This window comes from Aulonocara sp. 'chitande type north' Nkhata Bay, linkage group LG2 (genome assembly GCF_057382095.1).
Source record: "Aulonocara sp. 'chitande type north' Nkhata Bay isolate Kocher_YH1m ecotype deep benthic linkage group LG2, A_spYH_male_GT1.1, whole genome shotgun sequence".
In the NCBI taxonomy this organism is placed as follows: domain Eukaryota; kingdom Metazoa; phylum Chordata; class Actinopteri; order Cichliformes; family Cichlidae; genus Aulonocara; species Aulonocara sp. 'chitande type north' Nkhata Bay.
Genome location: NC_141345.1, coordinates 36,618,522 through 36,640,463, shown reverse-complemented (window position 1 = coordinate 36,640,463; position 21,942 = coordinate 36,618,522). Strand labels below are relative to the sequence as shown.

Here is a 21,942-nt window from a genome sequence, read left to right as displayed (position 1 = left end):
CCTGATTGCTCCCTCTATGTATTTAAACCCTGTGTTTCAGTGTGTCATGGTCGCGATCTCCCCCGTGTTGTAAATAGTTTGGTGTTTTTGTTGTAAATAAATAGTCTGTTGTAAATAGTTGTGGATGGGTTTGTTAATATTTTCGTTTGAGACACCTTCGTTTTGGGATTTTGGTGGAGGGCCTTCGTGGTTTTATTTTCCTTATTTTTATTTTCCTGCGTTGCACCCCGGTTGCCTAGGCCGGGGTGTAACATATGGGGGCTCGTCCGGGATCGCTGGAGGGTCCGAAGGGGGGAGCTTCGGCCTTCCCATATGTTACACCCCGGCCTAGGCAACCGGGGTGCAACGTAGAAAAGCAAAGATAAGGAAAATAAAACTACGAAGAAAAACACTAAGGCTCTCCACCAAAATCCCAAAAAGTGTCTCAAAACGAATTTATTTACATCAAAACACAAAACGTCAAACTATTTACAACGGGGGGGAAGATCGCGACCATGACAACTGACACACAGGGCTTAAATACATGGAGGGAACAATCAGGGAATGGACAACAGGAGGGAAACACAGCTGGGGCAAATCAGAACTGACGAGACAAGGAAACGTAAACTGAACACACTAAGATGACACAGACTTTCAAAGTAAAGTAGGAAACACATAACAGTCACGCAAAAACAACACATTACCAACGCCAAATCGTCAATCCCGGAGGAGCACCTAGACACTCAAATCCACACACAATTACGGTCACAGCCGTAACACCCCCTTACCCACCTCCGCTGGAGGGTCCCCCCATATGTTACACCCCGGCCTAGGCAACCGGGGTGCAACGTAGGAAAAATAAAAATAAGAAAAATAAAACTACGAAGAAAAACACTAAGGCTCTCCACCAAAATCCCAAAAAGTGTCTCAAAACGAATTTATTTACATCAAAACACAAAACGTCAAACTATTTACAACGGGGGGGAAGATCGCGAACATGACACACTGAAACACAAGGCTTAAATACATAGGAGCAATCAGGGAATGGACCACAGGAGGGAAACACAGCCGGGGCAAATTAGAACTGACGAGACAAGGAAACGTAAACTGAACACACTAAGATGACACAGACTTTCAAAGTAAAGTAGGAAACACATAACAGTCACGCAAAAACAACACATTACCAACGCCAAATCGTAACATACCCGGAGGAGCACCTAGACACTCAAATCCCCACACAATTACGGCCACAGTCGTAACACCCCCTTACCCAAGAATTAACATTAACCCCAAAATGTTTAATTCAAGGAGACAGTGCTCTAGACAGGGTGTCAGCCAATACGTTAACCTTCCCTTTCTTGTAGCTGATCTCCAAGTTAAAATCTTGCAACAACAAGGACCAGCGCATAAGTCTTTGATTGGAGTTGCACATTCGGGAAAGGAACACCAGTGGGTTGTGACCGGTAAACACCTGCACAGGCAGCACACTTGACCCAGCATAGACCTAACATACCCCCCCACCCAAAAAAAAACAAACATTTAAAACATACAACCCCAACGAAAAAATGAAAAGTTCCATGTCCAGCCCATACGGCACCGGCCACCGTCCCGCAGGCGACGCTGATGACTGGACGGGTCCTCCAGTGGAAACGGAAAACCGGAGCGGGCCCTCGGACACTCCAGCGAAGACGGATGAAGGCTGGAGCGGTCCCACGGACCCTCCAGCAGACGACGAAGACGTCGTCTGGTGTTTGGTGATGTAAATAAATGTGGTATTTTGCTTTAAATCTCGTTTTGGGATTATTTTTATTTTCCTTATTTTTATTTTCCTGCGTTGCACCCCGGTTGCCTAGGCCGGGGTGTAACATATGGGGGCTCGTCCGGGATCGCTGGAGGGTCCGAAGGAGGGACAGCTTCGGCCTTCTGTCTTCGCTGGAGAGTCCGAGGGACTGCTCCAGCCTTCATCCGCCTTCGCTGGAGGGTCCGGGGAACCGCTCCAGCCTTCTGCAGCTGGTGGGCTGCGTGTCCGTGTTTGCAGCTGGTGGGCTGCGTGTCCGTGTTTGCAGCTGGTGGGCTGCTCGTTTGTCTTCGCTGGAGGATCCGAGGAACCGCTCCAGCCTTCGTTTGTCTTTGCTGGAGGGTCCGAGGGACCGCTCCAGCCTTCATCCGCCTTCGCTGGAGGGTCCGAGGGTCCGCTCCAGCCTCCGTCTGTCTTCGCTGGAGGGTCCGTGGGACCGCTCCACACTTCATCCGCCTTCGCTGGAGGGTCCGTGGGACCGCTCCAGCCTTCGTCTGCCTTCATCCGCCTTCGCTGGGGGGAGGGTCCGTGGGACCGCCCCAGCCTTTGTCGTCGCTGGAGGGTCCGTGGGACCGCTCCAGCCTTCATCCGCCTTCGCTGGAGGGTCCGTGGGACCGCTCCAGCCTTCGTCGTCTGCTGGAGGGTCAGTGGGACCGCTCCAGCCTTCGTCGTCTGCTGGAGGGTCCGTGGGACCGCTCCAGCCTCCATCAGCTTCGTCTGCCTTCGCTTCAGCCATCCGCCTTCGCTGGAGCGTCCGAGGGACCGCTCCAGCCTTCATCCGCCTCTGCTGGAGGGTCCGGGGGACCGCACCAGCCTTCGTCGTCTGCTGGAGGGCGATCTTCCCCCCGTTGTAAATAGTTTGACGTTTTGTGTTTTGATGTAAATAAATATCGTATTTTGCTTTGAAGAAATAGTTGTCGATACTTTCGTTTTGGGATTATTTTTGTGGAAGCCCGTATTAGTTTTTTCTCGTGTGTTTTTGCCTTATTTTTATTTTTCCTGCGTTGCACACCGGTTGCCTAGGCCGGGGTGTAACACCCCTCTTTGTTATGGTCAGTGTGGTCATTACTCAAGAAAGTAATTGCACATATTACACATATTACACAGAATACATGTCTTAAAACTTTTCACTTTTCTTGCAGTACGTTACTTAATTACACCCCGAAAAAAGACATTCGTTATACTACTCGTTATGTTACTCTCATGTTACTCTGTAAAATTATCTGAAACACACTATTGAGGACACTCAGGATTTTTCACTTAGTATTTAGATATGAACACAAAGCCGACAGCACACAGGAAAGATGGAAACCAGCACAAAGACACTTTAGAGTGATAGTCACGGTGATTCTGCTTTAGAAACATGAACAGGCAGGAGGCTGCGGCCTGACTCCTCATCAGCATGTTACCTGTTGAAGTTCAGCACTTTGTCACGATGCTGGGTTTGGGGTCTGCGTTTACTCTGCATTCTTGGCTAGCTTAGCGTTAGCATGCTGTCTGTGCCAGTGTTTGCGAAGAGCTTGTGAAGTTGCATTAATAGCATAATGCAGTTGTTCCTGACCTGGAGCAGTCTCCACTTTACCAGCGCACTTTCATTCTTTTGTGCAATAAAAATAAAAGTAATGTCCATATCCTCGCTGGATAGTGCTCCACTATTTTCCTCCTCCAGCACACAAACTGAAATCAGCTGTTTGTAGCGAGCGTGCGAGAACTGATAAGTGGGACTGATACCCAGGCAGACTAACAATGCCGGAGAATTGGGCTGCTGGAACCGGTTCTCGACTCCCTTCCCTATTACAGGTGAAACTTGAAAAATTGAGAATATCATGCAAAAGTCCATTTATTTCAACTTAAAAGGTGAAACTAATATATGATATAGACTCATTACATGCAACACTAGATATTTCAACCCTTTATTTGTTATAATTTTGTTCATCATGGCTTACAGCTTTTGTAAACCTCAACTTCAAAAGCTCAGAAAATTACAATATTACATGAAATCAATAAAACAACGATGTTAAATGTCGGACCTCTGAAAAGTGCAATCATGCATATGTACTCAGTACTTGGTTTGGGCCCCTTTTGCATGAATTACTGCCTCAATGCAGCGTGGCATGGATGCTATCAGCCTGTGGCACTGCTGAGGTGTTATGGAAGACCAGGATACTTCGATAGCGGCCTTCAGCACTTCTGTTCGGTCTCATGTCTCGCCTCTTCCTCTTGGCAATGCCCCATAGATTCTTTATGGGGCTCAGGTCAGGAGAGTTTGCTGGCCAATCAAGCACAGTAATCCCGTGGTCACTGAACCAGGTTTTGGTACTTTTGGCGGTGTGGGCAGGTGCCAAGTCCTGCTATAAAAGTCTGCATCTCCATAAAGCTTGTCTACAGAAGGAAACATGAAGTGCTCCAAAATGTGCTGGTAGACGGCTGTGTTGACTCTGGACTTAATAAAGCACAGTCGACCAACACCAGCAGATGACATGACTCCCCAAATCAGCACAGACTGTGGAAACTGGACTTCAAGTGTCTTGGATTATGCGCCTCTCCATTCTTCCTCCAGACTCTGAGACCTTGGTTTACAAATGAGATGCAAAATTTGCTCTCATTGGAAAAGAGGACATTGAGTCAGTGAGCAACAGTCCAGTTATTTTTTTCTTCTTTAGATTTGTGTCGAAGTTGATAATGTGGTGTTGTTAATGTTGTTAATTGCCAGTAGTTTTGTGGCTTTTGGTCCTAATTTATCATCATCATCATTTTCTTCTACATATTGTTTTATCTCCCCCTTGATTTCTTTAAATATCTCTGGATTGTTCAATATTCTGACATCAACCCTCTAAATTGTATTTCTGTTTGCACTTTTCAACCTAAGCTTTAAGCACATGGTACTATGATTTGAATCATCCGATACCCCGATGACGCACTCTCGAATTTTATCCCTATTCTGTCTTTGTGTAAAAAAGTAGTCTATTCTAGAATTAACAGAAGGGGTTACTAAGTAGTGGGTGTAATTCTTTTGGAGAGGGTGGCAATTTCTCCACCCATCGATAAATCATTTCTTCCTGTCATGCTGACTGAACGCACTCCAGTGTAGACGGAAAGATTCAACTTAACAGTCTCTTGTTTTTAAGCAGCACGGTGGCACGGTGGTTGGCACTGTTGCTGCACAACAATTCCTGAGTTCAATTCCACCATCTGTTCTGTGTGGAGTTTGCATGTTCTCCCCGTGTTTGCGTGGGTTCTCGCCGGGTACTCCGGCTTCCTCTCACAGTCCAAAGACATGCAGTTAGTGGGGACAGGTTAACTGGAAACTCTAAATTGCCCATTGGTTTGATTGTGAATGTTTGTCTGTCTCTCTGTGTTAGCCCTGCCACAGACTGGCGACATGTCCAGGCTGTACCCTGCCTCTTGCCATATGACAGCTCGCGACGCTGAAAAGGATAAGCAGAAGCAGATGGATGGAGTGTTTTATTTACAAACACCAAATGAACTATATACAAAGTGTTGGGAGTGAATTGGGACTCCGGGGATCCGAGGGTAGGGAGGAAAGGGGGCTCTGCACTCTTGCTCTGCTCACGTACTCCAACACGCTCCATGCAACACTCGCCACACTGCCAGGGAAATACTCCAGGGAATAAAGGAAATGCCCAAGAGACAGGTCTAGGGAAATCTGTTTACAGACAGACGAAGTAGAATCAACACTAAATAACGCTTGGAAAACACAAGAGAAACTCAAATCAAATCAAAATTTATTTATATAGCACATATTAAAACAACAGTGTTGACCATAGTGCTTCACAGTCAATAAAAACATGAGACAGTTAAAACAAACAATAAAAGAGGACAACAAACAATAGGTAACAACACAACAAGCTAAAACAGCCAACTAGACAGAATCAAAAACCAAAGTAAAAAAATAAGTTCTAAGACGTGATTTAAAAGACTGGATCGACTCGGCAGTGCGAATATGAACGGGGAGGTTATTCCAGAGTCTGGGTGCCACGGATGCAAAGGCCCGGTCGCCTCTCGACTTCATTCGAGTCCTAGGTTGTGCTAGGAGCCTGTGATTGGACGATCTAAGTGCTCTGTTGGGATTGTATGGATGGAGTAAATCAGAAAGATAAATATTAAAAGTGAACAAAAGCATTTTAAAATCTATACGATATTTAACAGGGAGCCAATGTAATTTGGCTAAAATTGGAGTTATGTGTTCATGAATTCTCGTACCTGTTAAAAGACGCGCAGCTGCATTTTGAATTAACTGAAGCCGGCAAAGAGAGGAGTGTTGGAGGCCCGAGTAGAGGCAGTTACAGTAGTCCAATCTGGATGTAATAAATGCGTGGACAAGCTTTTCAAGGTCCTTTAAAGGAAGGAACGGCTTTGCTTTGGATATCTGACGCAACTGGTAAAAGCTGTTTTTTACCACAGTGGACACCTGTTTCTCGAGTTTAAAAGAGCCCCCCAGGAACACTCCGAGGTTTCTTACAGTGGACGAAAGATGGCTAGCGAGAGGGCCTAGGGCATCAGCTAACTGGTCTAGCGGAGTGTGACTACCAAAGACTATGATTTCGGTCTTATTCTTGTTCAATGTAAGAAAATTATGTGATAACCAAATTTTAACTTCATGCAAACAGTTGAACAGAGGTTGCAAAGAAGCAGTCACATCGGATTTCAGAGGTGAATAAATCTGGATATCATCAGCATAACAGTGAAAGGAGATGTTGTATTTACTAAAAATTAATCCCAAGGGCAACATGTACAAAGAGAAGAGAGCAGGACCGAGCACGGACCCTTGAGGCACACCACAATAAATAGGGGCAGAAGCCGAGGAGTGTTGCCCCATAGCAACAGAGAACGACCTCTCTGAGAGATAGGATTTAAACCAAGATAAAACCTTTGAGACCAACAACATGTTCCACTCTTGATAGAAGAATGTTGTGGTTAACCGTGTCAAAAGCAGCAGACAAGTCAAGTAAAACTACGACCACAGAATATCCAGAATCTACAGTTAAAAGAAGATCATTAAAAACTCTAAGTAAGGCTGTCTCTGTGCTGGGGCGAGGTTTCAAACCAGACTGAAACTTTTCATTAATACCATTTGCATCTAAAAAGGCCTGAAGTTGTTTTAGAACTACCTTTTCCAATATTTTGGAAATAAAAGGGAGTTTGGAGATCGGCCTGTAGTTAGTGAGACCATTTGGGTCAAGATTTTTCTTTTTCATAATAGGTTGCACAACAGCATGCTTGGAGAGACGGTACACAACCTGATGACAATGATGCATTCAGCAGAGATAAGATACAAGGACCAATAACATGTAAAGCTTCCTTAAAGAAACGAGAAGGAAGAATATCGTGTGGGGAACCAGAGATTTTGAGATGATCAATTATATCTTTTAAAGCAGAATAAGACACTGGGTCAAACTGTTGAAAGACAGTCAAGCATTCAGAGGCTGGAACTGGGTCTAAAACTGATGATGGATGAGATGGATGAGAAGCCCTTAGAGCTGAGATTTTATCAGAGAAATACTTTAAGAATTTATCACAAAGAGCAGGGGAAGCATCCCTATAAGTGGTAGTGCAAGGGTTTACCACAGAGTTAAAAGTATTAAAAAGTGCTCGGGGGTTGTGGCTATTAGTCATAATAATGCTAGACAAAAAGGCAGATTTGGCAGCTTTAACAGACTTTTGATACTTAGATAGACAATTATGGAGGATGTCCAGAGAGACGTGGAGTTTGTCTTTCCTCCATTTTCTTTCAGCACGACGACATTCACGCCTGAGGTCGCGAGTAGTATCATTTAGCCAGGGTTGTGAGGATTTGGCACGTTTAATCCTCAGAGGTGCCACAGAGTTAAGGATGTCAGCGCATGTAGTATAAAAGAGGTTAGCAAGCTCATCCGCTGATAAAACCCAGGGTTACACTAACGTGAGTCTTTACAACAGTCCAGCGACGAGAAACTCTGAGCCACCACCTTAAGTAGTGGCCAGGAAACTGCTGGATAATGAGCCTCAGGTGTGTAATTGCCTGCAGGTGCGTGGGCCAAAGGCGAGAGCCCGTGGTGAGCTCTGCCCAGGCAGAGGTAGAGAGAGCGTGAGCAAAAACGAAAGCGAAAACACATGAAGCCTTGCAGAGTGAGCCGGACAGCCACAGGGACCACGACCATCACCACACATTTCTAATTAATTTAGCAACAGGTTCCTGTAGCTAGTTGTGTCCATATTACTATTCATTATTACGTTCAGATCCCCCACATATACAGATTCCTTCATTTTCCACTGATACAGCGTCAAACAGAGATTTAAAAGATTCTGTCCACTTTCAGGTGGTGCATACACGTTCACCAGTGTAACAATGTTTGGTCCATCAGTCCTTTAACTATGAAGTATCTGCCTTCATCGTGTTTAATTTCCTTTCCACACACAAAATGAATAGTATTAGAGATTAATATTGCTTCTCCTCTTTTACGTGAATTTCTATGTGAACAATAAAAAGTATTATTGAAGACAGATCTTTTGGGTTTTTCATCTTCCACAATCAACAGATGGGTTTCTCCATCTGTGCCTTTTCCTTTTTACGTTTGGTAATTATTCTAGATCTTTTCACTGGAATTCCCAGAACATTTACATTAAGGAACATAATTCTAACATTTCCTTTGTTTTATGTTCACAATGGTTAAATGCCACGGTTGGCAGAAGAGCTTTAGTGAGACATATTTAAATAACAAAGAAGTGTATTTAGAACTGCTGACTTCCACCCAGACAGGTCAGCTACACACCTGTCAAGTGCTGGCCCCTTCATGCTTTGAGCTGGGACACCTCTCGTAAAGAGGGGACGCCACTCTGGTGTTGATTCCCAACCCTTTGTGGGTTAATTCATCATTACCTTCCCCCATCAACATGTATAGGTATTTTTGTCACCAGCTAAAACTCATGACTCCCTTAAGATATCTCTCTTTCTGTCGTGTTTTGCAGCTTACTTAGTTTGACTCAAGTGTGGGACTTCGGCAAGACAGCGAGATGCAGAATAAACTTTGTGATACTTTTTTCACTTTAACACAAAACTGAGGAAAATAATGATTGCTTAAATATGTGCAAAAGGAAACTAAGGGTAACTCAGAACACAGACGTTGGTGGACCGAGAGAACTGGTACTTCTCCAAGGCTGGGATCAGGGGTGGTTCATAGCCAAAAGCAACCTCAACAGGGGAAATACCAGTGGCTGAGGAGGTTAGTGTATTCTTATGGTCAGTCAGTACAACAAATGGATGTTTGGCTCCCTCATTAGCAAACACCAAGAATCACTGAAGCTGCTTTCAGGTGGTGTGAGTGGGCCAATCCGCCATGGTTTTTACTCTTTCCAGATAAGTCTTCATCCTGAAACACGAAGCCAAGGAAAGATACTGTAGTTACATGAAACTCACATTTTTCTGCTTTCACATACAATCTGTTCTCAAGGAGCCGATGCAAAACTTGATGCACATGGACCTGGTGCTCCCCCATACTCTTAGAAAAAATAAGAATTTCTTCTAAATAAACAAACAAGTTTAAGAAATCCCGGAGTACATCATTGATAAGTGCCTGGAAGACAGCTGGGGCATTAGTAAGGCCGGACGGCATCACTAAAGACTTGAAGTGACCGAGGCGTGTATTAAATGCCATTTTCCATTCATCTCCCTCACGAATTCGAACCACATGGTAAGGATTTCGTAGGTTCAGTTTAGTGAAGACGGAGGCCCCCTGGAGGAGTTTGAAGACAGAATTACTGGGGTGAAGAGGATATTTAATTTTCACTGTGATCTGATTAAGTCCACGGTACTCAGTGAGGGTCTTATCTTTCTCGGCCACAAAAAACAACCCAGCCCTTATGTGGGAGGCAGATGGTCAAATTATCCCAGCGGTGAGGGAATCCATAATGTATTTCTCCATAGACTCCCTCTCAGGGCGGGAGAGATTGTATAATTTGCTGGTAGGTAATGGAGCTCAGGACAAGGCCTGTGCAGCTGTCTTATAGCCTGTAGGGAGGTAGTGAAGGAGCCATCTCCTTGCTGAAGACTGTCGTGATAGACCCTAGGAAGTTGAGTCAAATCGGGAGAACACGGGGTGACAACTCGGGGAGTCATGTTTACCGTTTACCATTCTAAAATAATATCCCGGAGTCTGGATGGCCGCACTGGTCTGGATGGCTGCACTGGTCCTTAAGTATTACAGTTGATTAAAGATGAGCAGCAGGTGAACAGATTAGGAGAGAAGGATGCTTTGCCCAGGTAAGGCAGGGAGGACGACTGCCTTTTACCCACAGATCAAGGCTTCCTATAACACTTTCCCTGGTTTAAGAGTACCAACATTTATTTACAATAATTAAGCCTAGCAATTACATGAAAAATATAATAGTACTGTGTGCATATACATATATACTCACACCCACTTACACACTCAGGTGCATCTCTACTCAAATCAAACATTTCAAACAGTTTGGTAAACTGGAACATATTAAACTAAACTCTTTCAGGGAAAACATTAAAGCTGTTCATCATCTAGGCTTTTTCTGTCAAGTGCCATTTGTAGTTCAAGTAAATAATAATAATAATGGATTGGATTTATATAGCGCTTTTCAAGGCACCCAAAGCGCTTTACAATGCCACTATTCATTCACTCTCACATTCACACACTGGTGGAGGCAGCTACAGTTGTAGCCACAGCTGCCCTGGGGCAGACTGACAGAAGCCAGGCTGCCATATCGCGCCATCGGCCCCTCTGGCCATCACCAGTAGGCGGTAGGTGAAGTGTCTTGCCCAAGGACACAACGACCAGGACAGAGAGCCCGGGGATCAAACCGGCAACTTTCCGGTTACAGATACGCTTCCCAACCCCCTGAGCCACGGTCAGGGGGTTACACAATTACACAAACCAAAAAGTAATTTGGTTTGTGTTCACCCATTGATGTTAGCCTGCTGTTGGAACTCCAGCAGTCGTCCTCGGGCTCATGCAAGTTGCCCCAATCCTGTTATTTCTGCCTGCTTCCCAATTCACAGTTCTGGTGTTCTTCTGCAGCTTCTTGATGAGGGCTTGATGAGCACTTAAAGTACTTTCTACAACTACTAAGCCTTTTCACCCAATGTTTCTTTTATGCTGTGGCAGGCAAGATGTAGGACCCAAATGCAGGACTTGAAACACAAGAGGGGTGAACTGAGAGAGGCAGCTTGTGGCAACAACTCAGACATCTCAAACATGGAAAAACAAAACCTAAACTGGAAACTAGGAAGCTAGGGACACAGAATTAATAAAATAGAAAATGGGAAAAAAAGAAGCTAGGAGTTACAAGGAGACTTGAGGAGAACAGAGATAACACACAGGACATAGAGGTAGTTAACGACACAACAATGGACAAACGAAATCACAGGGCTTAAATACACAAGGGAGTAATGGAGGGCGACATATATGAACCTAATCTGACATGATGAAACAAAGGGGAAGCAAAAGTGAAAACACTGAACGAAGGACATGAGACTATCAAAGTAAAACAGGAAACACAAGACAGGCACGGTGACGTAGACTTGACAAGGAGATACGGCTGAAACAGAGACAAGACTATCAAACAACGACACGGAGACATAACTGACTGGGGAGACACAGGAGATACACAAATATAGAGACCGGGAAAGAACAGACAACAAAACAGAACTGATTTGACGTGACACACAGAACAAAACCTGAGATCTAAAAATCACTGAAATATAACCAGAAACTAACTGAAACAACGAATATTAATAATCAAAACACTGAGTCACCAGGCTCAGGAACATGACACTTTATCCAGCATTCACACCACGTTGGGGGCAACTCAAACTTTGTACACTACCCTAAACCCAATACAGTTAATCTGGATTGGCTCTCTATTTAAAGAGTCTATTCTCTGATCCAATGAGTATGGCCCAGTCAGCAGTGCAGAGCTAGAATGTAAGCGAGGAACAGGGGACTGAGGGAACCGCCGCTATTCTCCGGATGTCTACCCTGCCTATACTGATGAAAAACTGGTGGCCCCGAGTAGCCCTGCAGGCGTCATCTACCACACCAGTTCCAGCAGGTCCGCTCTAGATTTAGTTTAGTGGCCTGAACAGTGAGCCCCGGAGGTATGTTACTGTTAAAAGGCTGGAGTGATCTGTAAGAGCTATTTATGAGATGTAACGCACCTATTTCTTCTGTGTAGGTATAACTCAATAGGAGAGGAGCCAAGTCCAATAGGAAACAATGAAAATCTTCTAACACAGGAAAAAACGAGCAGAGAAAAGTCAGATATAACAAATCCCATTTCTGGGTCCAGAAGTGATACATGAAGTCAGACATCTAAACATTTGCTTTCTTTCTAACCAAGCACTAAAGGCCTCAGACAAGACCTGGGCTGTGCGCCATGTTTGCATTCTCCACTGCTACAAATAATCCGCACAGTAGCACACACACTCCAACACACACACACACACACAGTTGGCCAAGGTGTTGACCAAGAGGACAATAATCTACAGTGCGGACCACTGACGTTTATTTACTCGCTAATGCTTTGTTTCCACACAAAGTACTTATTGTAACTGACCTCAGAGCCAGCACACGCTGCTCGCCCATCATTTTTCTATCCACAGTGCTCATGTGCAAACCGTGAGAAAAAAAGTGCCGCCCCGTCAGAATATATGCTTGTAAAATGGGTTTCATCTGTTTGAGACGAAATTACACAGATTGCATTACCTACTTACTGCTTCATTTTAATTTATGTCTATTTTTAGATTTGACCAAACACTGTTTACCTTCCTTGTCCTGACAGATTGTTACTGACACACTATTTCTGTCACTAAACACACACACACACACACACACACACACACACACACACACACACACACACCCTCCCCTCCCCCACCCCACACACACACACACACACACACACCCCTCCCCCACCCCACACATACACATGCACATGCACACACACACACACACACACGCACACACCCTCCCCTCCCCCACCCCACACATACACATGCACATGCACACACACACACACACACCCTCCCCCACCCACCCCACACATACACATGCACACACATAAACACACTCTCTGAAATGTGGTGAGAACACATCTTTTGAGAACCATGGTTCCCGGCTGCTCTTGTCCGTCACTGACCAATAAATGTGGTCCAAGCCAATTGTGGCCCTGCCTAATGTAACCTTGGAAAGGCCACAATCTGCCACGGCTGTGGCTCTCTAGCTTCCAGCATGCATCTACTGCCAGAGATAATCTGGGCCAGTGGACAAGAGGGGATTCCAACTCTCTCTCTCTCTGTCTTGGTTGTCCTCCTCTGCTCGCTCGCTCTCTGTGTTTGCCTGTCTCTCTTCCAGTGAACAGATTAGTTGAGGTGTTGGTTGGAAGCAGTGCATCGCTTAGGCTTTATTAGCATGAATTTATTCATGCTCTGTGTCTTCCCCTTCCTACTTCTTCCCCCAAATCCTCTTCCTTTCCTCCTCCTTTTTTCTTTGTGTCCTTTCATCATTTCCTCTACTCACTAATATGTTATTTGTCTTATTTCATCACATCTTGTCGCTCCTCGGCTCATTCCGTCTTGCATCCTCAAAGCATTACAGCACCCACCTTAACTAGAGCTGTTCGATATAACGATATATATCGGATGACGATATAAAAACATCTATCGTTTCCTATCATGCTATCATTTGTTTCGTGGTGTCGTGAAATTGAAACTGTTTACAGCAATATTTTTTCATGGTTTTGATGTCACTGTAGTGGCTATATTCATTTCTTAAAGTTCTCTCTTTCTCTTATGTTTAATATCACCACACTACTGATGGACAAGTGTCTGTTTTTATGTGTTGTCATTAGCAACAATGATGGTAAAACCATTGCGTGGCTCGTTTCACAATAAAGCTCAAGATCCTGTTGAGGCTTTTCAAAATAAACTGAATCACGTGAAAAAGTATGCGGAGAGTTTAGGGATGAGAAGCAAAAAGAGCCGTCAGGTGCTAAAAAAATAAGCCTTAGACTCAAACGTTAGAACAGGCTTTTCCCCGCAGCACGCTGTGTAATAAATACTCACAAAGAAAACGGCAGCCGTTACAACTTATGTCTTAAAATGTATTGTTTCATTCATCGGTTAAAACACTCGACTACAGCACGCCCAGCTCAATACATGTCAGGAAAGTCGAGCTGCCCGAGATTCACAGAATTTACAGAAAATGTTACATTTTTGTGATTTATATCGTTGTCAGGACGATAAATGTCTTATATCAGGATATGAGATTTTGGTCATATCGCACAGCCCTAACCTTAACTCACTTCATTTCTCTCAGTTTATACCTGCTGCACATCTCAGCCCTATTTGGAGCTTCTGATTTTCACACTAGATAATCAAATGTTAAAAAAGACTCAAACAATCCCAGTCAGATATATATAAATACATACAACAGGCCAGGATCAGTAGCAGTTTCATCTGAAGGCTCGTGGCATATTATGAGTAAAGCAACTTTACATAGGTCTTAGATTTAACCAGCAGCACTAGCACCCATATCACTGCAATGACTCAGGGCGCTGCTCAAAAGACGTTTTTGGTTGCACATGGCAAAAAACAAACAAACAAAACAGAACAACACACAATGTAATTAGGCATGTGCTAATAGCTTAAATAATTAATATAGATTCAGTTCTTGAGTTTCAAATTCTATTTTCGTACCTCAAGAGAACACATAAAAGCTTTGACACGTTCCCCTCCTCACCAGGACCCAGAGAGTGGCACTGTTTTCAACACTGTGAAATGTGAAAATGTCCAAGCAGAAAAAATGCAACAATAACTTTCACTCACACTTTGTTCCCCGACAGGTGTTGGACAGTAAGGAAGAGGAGGAATTGACACAAACAGAAGATGAGCAGGAGGGTGCAGATGGTGGCCAGTTTGATGTCATCCCGCTCTACTCAGAGAGGGCTACTGTCTCCAACCTAGGCTCTTCTGGGACTGGGGGGTCCACATCTCTGACCACTGGCCCATCTAAAGCCATGCTACTCCTGCTTCTTCTCCTGTCATTTTCCCTCAGCTGGCTGTAAAACAGAGGATGGAAAGAAATTACATACACACAACTATTTTAGATTCATTGCTGTAAAATTATAATTCCAAAATTGAAAAAGTTGACTTTGCCATTTGTCTGTAGAACCCCTCGATCCCCACGCTCTGCCCTCTAACCTAAACATGCCTCTTTTTTCTTTCTGAATGTGACTGAAGGTAAAAGGTCTGACGAGCACAGAAATCCCAGTTGTGGTAGGGTGTTCATATAATGCATTTATTAATACGCATAATAAAGCTGTTCATATCACCGGTCTAGAGAAAAATTGAAAGTGGCTTGTTGTAGTCTCAGCAAATACTTTCTGGCAGCGGTTTTTCGTCCTTTTGTACACACCCAATTGTAAAGTTTAGACAATATTTTGAACTGGTATATAAAAGGCATACATAGTACATACCAAAATGCCTGAAACAAAATTCTTAGCCCACAATCACCACTCCACCCCCACCTCATAAAATGTAACATTTTGTCCAAATTTTCCCAAGTGCTTTTTTAACAGAGCAATGGAATTTCAACATAGCATTCCTTACTAGTTTTCTTTAGAAAGCATAAAGTATTTCTTTTTGCATATAATAACATAATTACTACCGGAAAAAATCAAGTTAATATTGAGGATTATCTGCAAATGTATATGTTGTACTTTAACAAGAGTTGTCACTTGAGAAATTATGATACCAAAACCAAAAAACAATTCACTTTAGACTGTTGATGCCCATAAAGCATGAGATGGATATGCAGAGTTTTGAGTGCTTGACAGTGTTGAGAACTGTACTGAAAAGTGTAATGAAGAAATTTAAAGAGAGCCACACGGTACAGAATAAGCCTGTCAATTAAGCAAAAGATTTCAAAGACTCTAGAAAGAAAACTAGTGAGAGATGCGTCTAAAACAACTTATTGTAGTCTCAAAGTAGACAATCACTAGAACACTGCAGAAGAATGGAGCGCAAGGTTAGAGGCCAAGAAAAACTTCACTACTACAGAACACACAGTTACAAGCAAGACTGACGTATGCTAAAGATCATGCATGCTGGAATTGTGCCCAGAGAGACGCTGCTTATGTTTGGAAAAAGAAGGGAGTGGCTTACAACCCAAAGAACAGTCTCTGCAGTATGTTGCTGTGGGAATGCTTCAGTGCTTCTGGATCTGGGGAATTTTGTGACAGTGGAAATAATTATGAAGAAAGAAGGATTTATGAAGATTCTGAAAACTTCAAGCTGTCAGCAGTAAAATGGGAACTGGTTCATACATCATCTCATTCTTCCAACAAAACAAAGACCCAAAACTGGCCTGTGCAAAGCCCTGACCTGAATCCCATTGATACTCCTATAGGGTGGACCTAAGGCCCAGGTCCATACCAGAAGAACATCAAATCTGGAGGACCCCAAGCGATCTGCCAAAGGAGAATGGGTTGGGATTGCTCATAGATGTTTGTGAGATCAGTTCAAAACTACTACTAAGGAATGGTTGCAGGCTCTTATCCAGCAAAAAGGACACACAGCTGACTATTAGCATCAGAAGGGTTAATAATTTTGTCCCTGGTAAAAAACAAAGAAACCAAAAAATGTTGAAAAATGATTTTGTAAAATACTTTTGTTTTTGTGTCCAAAGTAAAATAATGTAAGCATCCAAAATAAACGAGGATGTTTTGAACAGCTGTGTTAAAAATTCCTTGCTTGGTTTAACAGTGCTTGGGAAATACTCTTCACAGGGGCTCTAATAGTTCTCCCCTTATGTAAGAAAACTGTTAAAAATATTAATTTAATATGCTACACAAATATTACTAAAATATTTACTTCTAAATTACAGCAGGTCATAAATCAATTAATTATATTTTTATCATGATAACATCTGTTTTGTTGTTGTCATTTGTTTAGTTTTTTAACTTTATGAATAATGATTAGTGTCACTGGTTGTGGCTTACCTGTCTAAGGGTCATCCTGACAATGACTGAAGGGAAAAGAGGTCTTCATATACAACTCACAAGTCAAACTTTATCACAGTGATGAATGGAGCCTTCCCAGTAGCTCTGCCACTGTCTCTGCTTTCCAGCCATAGTGAATGATAAATTACACGCTTGTCTCTCAGTTCAAGTGCCAAGTATGTGTGTGTTTGTGCATACAAGTGCAGGGATCAAGCAAGGACTGCATTTTGTCAAAAATTGTCATTATACTTTGACAATTGCACTGTAATGTTGCCACCCTCATCAGCACAGCCTTGGATGCTTGGACAGACGTCCCCCCCCCAATTTGCACACATGCTGCCTGCCATATATCAAGACCACGCAGCTCTCTCTTTCTTTATCGCTCCATCCCCTTTGCCCTGCCACAGGCAGTAATATGAATAAAGCAGTGCTAATAAAAACAACACACCAGAAACAATATGATCTCTAAAACAGCAGAACAAATCAAAAAGCTCCCTGGCAGGTTCATGAACACGGACAAACATGAAGAGAGTGGGAAAGAGAGAAATGTATGTTAGAGAAATAAGGCCGAGTCCCCGTGTGGTCTTTGTGTTTGATGTTTGTCTTGTTTTTAGTTGCTGATGATCAGTTTGCAACAACATCTTTTTATCATCTGACCTCCTGGGGAGGAGCTGTGTGTGTGTGTGTGTGTGTGTGTGTGTGTGTGTGTGTGTGTGTGTGTGTGTGTGTGTGTGTGTCCTATCACTGCTACCAGGCAGTGATAGCTAAATCACTGGCCCTGGAGCACAAACATGGTAGAGAATTGCCAGCTCTCGATTTTCTGTGTCTTATAAATCTCTTGCTGGCACAACTTTTTTCCTCTCTCATTTCCTATTTTTGTGGAACATGTAAAATTAGCTTCCATCTGCAGGGGCGCCACTGATGGGGCAGAGCTAAGAAAGGAGACAGGAGAGGGGGAAAGATGGTTGGGAAGATGGAGACAAGATGAGAGAAAGAAAACAGAAGGAAGAAGTAATGAAAGAAACAGTAAGTTTGAAGAAAAGAAAAAACAAGGAAGAAGAATAGACGTCAAAGAAGTAAAGGCGATAAAAAGGAAACAGCAAAAGGGAAGACAAGAGGAGTGGAAGGAAGAGGAAACAAAAGAGATAAAGACAGTCTAAAGGAAGGAAGGAAAAAAGGGAGAGGGAAGGATTAAAAACAGAAAAGGACACTAAAAGAGAATCACAGAGAAGGAAGAGCAAAGAATAAAGTCCATGAAAGATGCAAGATGGAATTGAAAAGAGAGACGTGGAATGGGGAAGAGGGGAAGGAAAAAAATGAAGTAGGGTAAAAAAGCCAAAAGTAGGGAGATAAAAATCAGAAGGATAAACTAGGAGAATAAAGGAAAATTGAGAACAGACAAAAGAATAAGACTCAACAGGAAATGAAGGGAAAGAGAAATAAGAAAAGAAAGAAAAGAGCAACTGGAATAAAGCGGGAAAAGAATAAGACAGGAATCAAGAATTCTATATAATAAAGTAAACAGGAGAAGGGTAATGCAAGAGCAGAAAACAAGAGCTTTTCTTGTTTTCTTCTTCTGCAGAATGTTAAAGGAAACACAGAGAAGAGGAGGAGGAAGAGGTTTGTTTTGTAAAGTCGCCAAGGAAACAGACTACAAAGAGAATGAAGGGTTTAGGGCAGAGTAAAGCTCTTATCTTTAAATACTGAGGAGGTCTGCACAGCAACTACTGATGTTCTGTGAGAAGGCAATAAAAACAGCAATACAGGAGAGGATGCCATACACATATACAAGCTTGACAAAGACAATGTGCCACTCATTTTGGACATTTTTGAAGCGTTATTGTTAATGATGTTGGGTTCACGTTTTCAGGCCTGCAGTTTGGTGGATACTAAAAGTAATAAAACATTTATCCTCCCAGTCACTGTCTCAGTTATGCATTTTCATGAAGCTTTAACACAGGTTTGCTGTGTCACTGCAGAGTATAAAGACAACTTGGCACGTTGTACCACTGAAATGTTCACAAGGTGTCCTTTTATAGAGTAAAACATCTCTGTCATCTAGTAATCAAAATGTTCTGTATGAATATTAGATAGAAAACACAGGTGCTTATATGCATGTCGGTGAAGGAGGCATGCTGTACGGCGTGCTTGAATAGAAAAGTGCAATGTAAGAAACAGTCCATCATAAAGTATGTTAGAGTTAAATTAATAAGGAAAAGTGATGGGATTATTGTTAATTAACTTCTCAAACACTCACAGCCTGGTCAGTCTTTCTCATGAAGCTGCTGTGTCAGCTGTACAGGGAGTGCAGAATTATTAGGCAAGTTGTATTTTTGAGGACTAATTTTATTATTGAACAACAACCATGTTCTCAATGAACCCAAAAAACTCATTAATATCAAAGCTGAATGTTTGTGGAAGTAGTTTTTAGTTTTAGTTACATTTCTGACATTCAAAAACAAAACAAAAACAAATCAGCGACCAATATAGCCACCTTTCTTTGCAAGGACACTCAAAAGCCTGCCATCCATGGATTCTGTCAGTGTTTTGATCTGTTCACCATCAACATTGCGTGCAGCAGCAACCACAGCCTCCCAGACACTGTTCAGAGAGGTGTACTGTTTTCCCTCCTTGTAAATCTCACATTTGATGATGGACCACAGGTTCTCAATGGGGTTCAGATCAGGTGAACAAGGAGGCCATGTCATTAGTTTTTCTTCTTTTATACCCTTTCTTGCCAGCCACGCTGTGGAGTACTTGGACGTGTGTGATGGAGCATTGTCCTGCATGAAAATCATGTTTTTCTTGAAGGATGCAGACTTCTTCCTGTACCACTGCTTGAAGAAGGTGTCTTCCAGAAACTGGCAGTAGGACTGGGAGTTGAGTTAGTTCATGGGCAGTTATTTTGCGCCTTGGTTTTTCCACACGCTTCTTGCGACCCTGTCGACTATTTTAAATGAAACGCTTGATTGTTCGACGATCACGCCTCAGAAGCTTTGCAATTTTGAGACTGCTGCATCCCTCTGCAAGATATCTCACTATTTTTTGACTTTTCTGAGCCTGTCAAGTCCTTCTGTTGACCCATTTTGCCAAAGGAAAGGACGTTGCCTAATAATTATGCACACCTGATATAGGGTGTTGATGTCATTAGACCACACCCCTTCTCATTACAGAGATGCACATCACCTAATATGCTCAATTGGTAGTAGGCTTTCGAGCCTATACAGCTTGGAGTAAGACAACATGCATGAAGAGGATGATGTGGACAAAATACTCATTTGCCTAATAATTCTGCACTCCCTGTATATATACTGTTCTGACTCAAATATGGATTCATCCACACCCTAACAAATGCTAAAATTACCTAATTAAACATTAAAAGCTCCCCAGGTGATTAGACAAAAACATTCAATAAAAGTTTGACCATGTTAGATTTAAAATAAAGAAAAATGACAGTGTAAATTTGAGGCTGGAATTTCAGAATTTATATGCTCAGTAAGAGTTTATTCTCCAAGATGAGTAACAGGCCAGCATCAGCTTAAACTGAATCTGCTGTGATATAAATGAACAATTCACAGCACATTTTCCTTTTTTCATGTGTAGTCTCAGCAAGTTCTTAAGTTGAAATCACTATAGAAGACGCAGAATTTGTTACCTGTATGTGATGATTTTTAGCAAACATTGTTTCGAATTTACAGCTTAAGCACTGAGAATATAACAAATCTGCAACCTTTGTAAGTTGTCAATGCTACCTTGGTCAAAAGGTTTAATGTAGAAGGGGTGTTTTTACAGTTAACTCTGATGGGGTCCTTCCTTGTCTTCGGCCTCCAGGCTGTTCAACACTTTAAACGTTTCCCTTAAACAACTGGCTTATTTGAAGTGTAATTGTTCAGGTGAGGGAACTGATAGAAACCTTTGTGGGGGTCAAAAACAGACCAGCCCATTAATTTTGTTTGATGTGGGTTCAGATGTGTGAGTCAAAATGTAGACTCAAAAAATTAAAATTTCTTCATGTGAGACATCAGATCTAACATATAATGTAATATAGAAGCTGGCTAATATAAAATCAGTGTCTTGAGATCAAATACTGGGAATGGACTGAAGCAAATCATTTTTATGTAAAGATGACATTTAAACCAACACATGGAGAGAATGACAAGCAACAAAAAACAGAAAAAAAATCCATCTGACCTGACAACTTAGCAAGGTTAATTTCTTTCTAAGTTAGCTTAAATAGTCATTTGGCTACTATATAGTTCAGTAACACATTACTTAAGCAACGTCCACACTGGCAAGGAGACCTGTGAGATAAGATAAGATAAGATAAGATAAGATAACCTTTATTAGTCCCACACGTGGGAAATTTGTTTTGTCACAGCAGGAAGTGGACAGTGCAAAAGTTATGACGCAAAAATTAGAATACAATAAGAATAAATACAGTACACAGCTGTACAGAATAGAATAAAATAATATACTATATACAGTAGAATAAAATAGAATAAAAATATACAATAAGATAAAAATAGAATACGAATGCTATATACAACTGAGTAAAAATACAACGATGCCAGAAAGGATTATTGCACTTAGTGTTATTGCACATGTGTGGATGTGTGTGTTTGTTCAGTTAAAGTCTTTGTTGTGGAGTCTGACAGCAGTGGGGAGGAAAGACCTGCGAAATCTCTCCGTCCCACACCGTGGGTGCCGCAGTCTCCCACTGAAGGAGCTGCTCAGTGCTGTCACAGTCTGCTGCATGGGGTGGGAGACGTTGTCCAACAGGGATGACAGCTTAGCCGCCGTTCTCCTGTCACTCACCACCTCCACTGGGTCCAGAGGGCATCCTAGAAGAGAGCTGGCCCTTCGGATCACCCTGTTCAGTCTCTTCCTGTCCCCAGCAGAGATGCTGCCGCCCCAGCAGACCACGCCATAAAAGATAGCAGAAGCCACCACAGAGTCATAGAATTTCTTCAGGAGTGGGCCCTCCACTCCAAACGACCTGAGTCTCCGCAGCAGGTACAGCCTGCTCTGCCCTTTCCTGTAGAGGGCGTCTGAGTTATGAGTCCAGTCCAGTCTGTTGTTCAGATGAACACCAAGGTACCTGTAGCTGTCCACAGCCTCAATGTCCATACCTTGGATGT

At 42.7% G+C, this 21,942-nt stretch overlaps 1 protein-coding gene across 1 annotated transcript in view; it reads left to right on the top strand.

The window, feature by feature from the left end:
- Window positions 1-18,808, top strand: part of gfra3 (GDNF family receptor alpha 3) — an 87,952-nt gene extending 69,144 nt beyond the window's left edge. The window contains exon 8 of the mRNA XM_086261415.1: window positions 14,648-18,808. Coding sequence (XP_086117541.1) covers window positions 14,648-14,869 — 222 coding nt within the window. The 3' untranslated portion in view covers window positions 14,870-18,808. The remainder of the gene's footprint in view (window positions 1-14,647) is intronic.
- The last annotated feature ends 3,134 nt before the right edge of the window (window positions 18,809-21,942 follow it).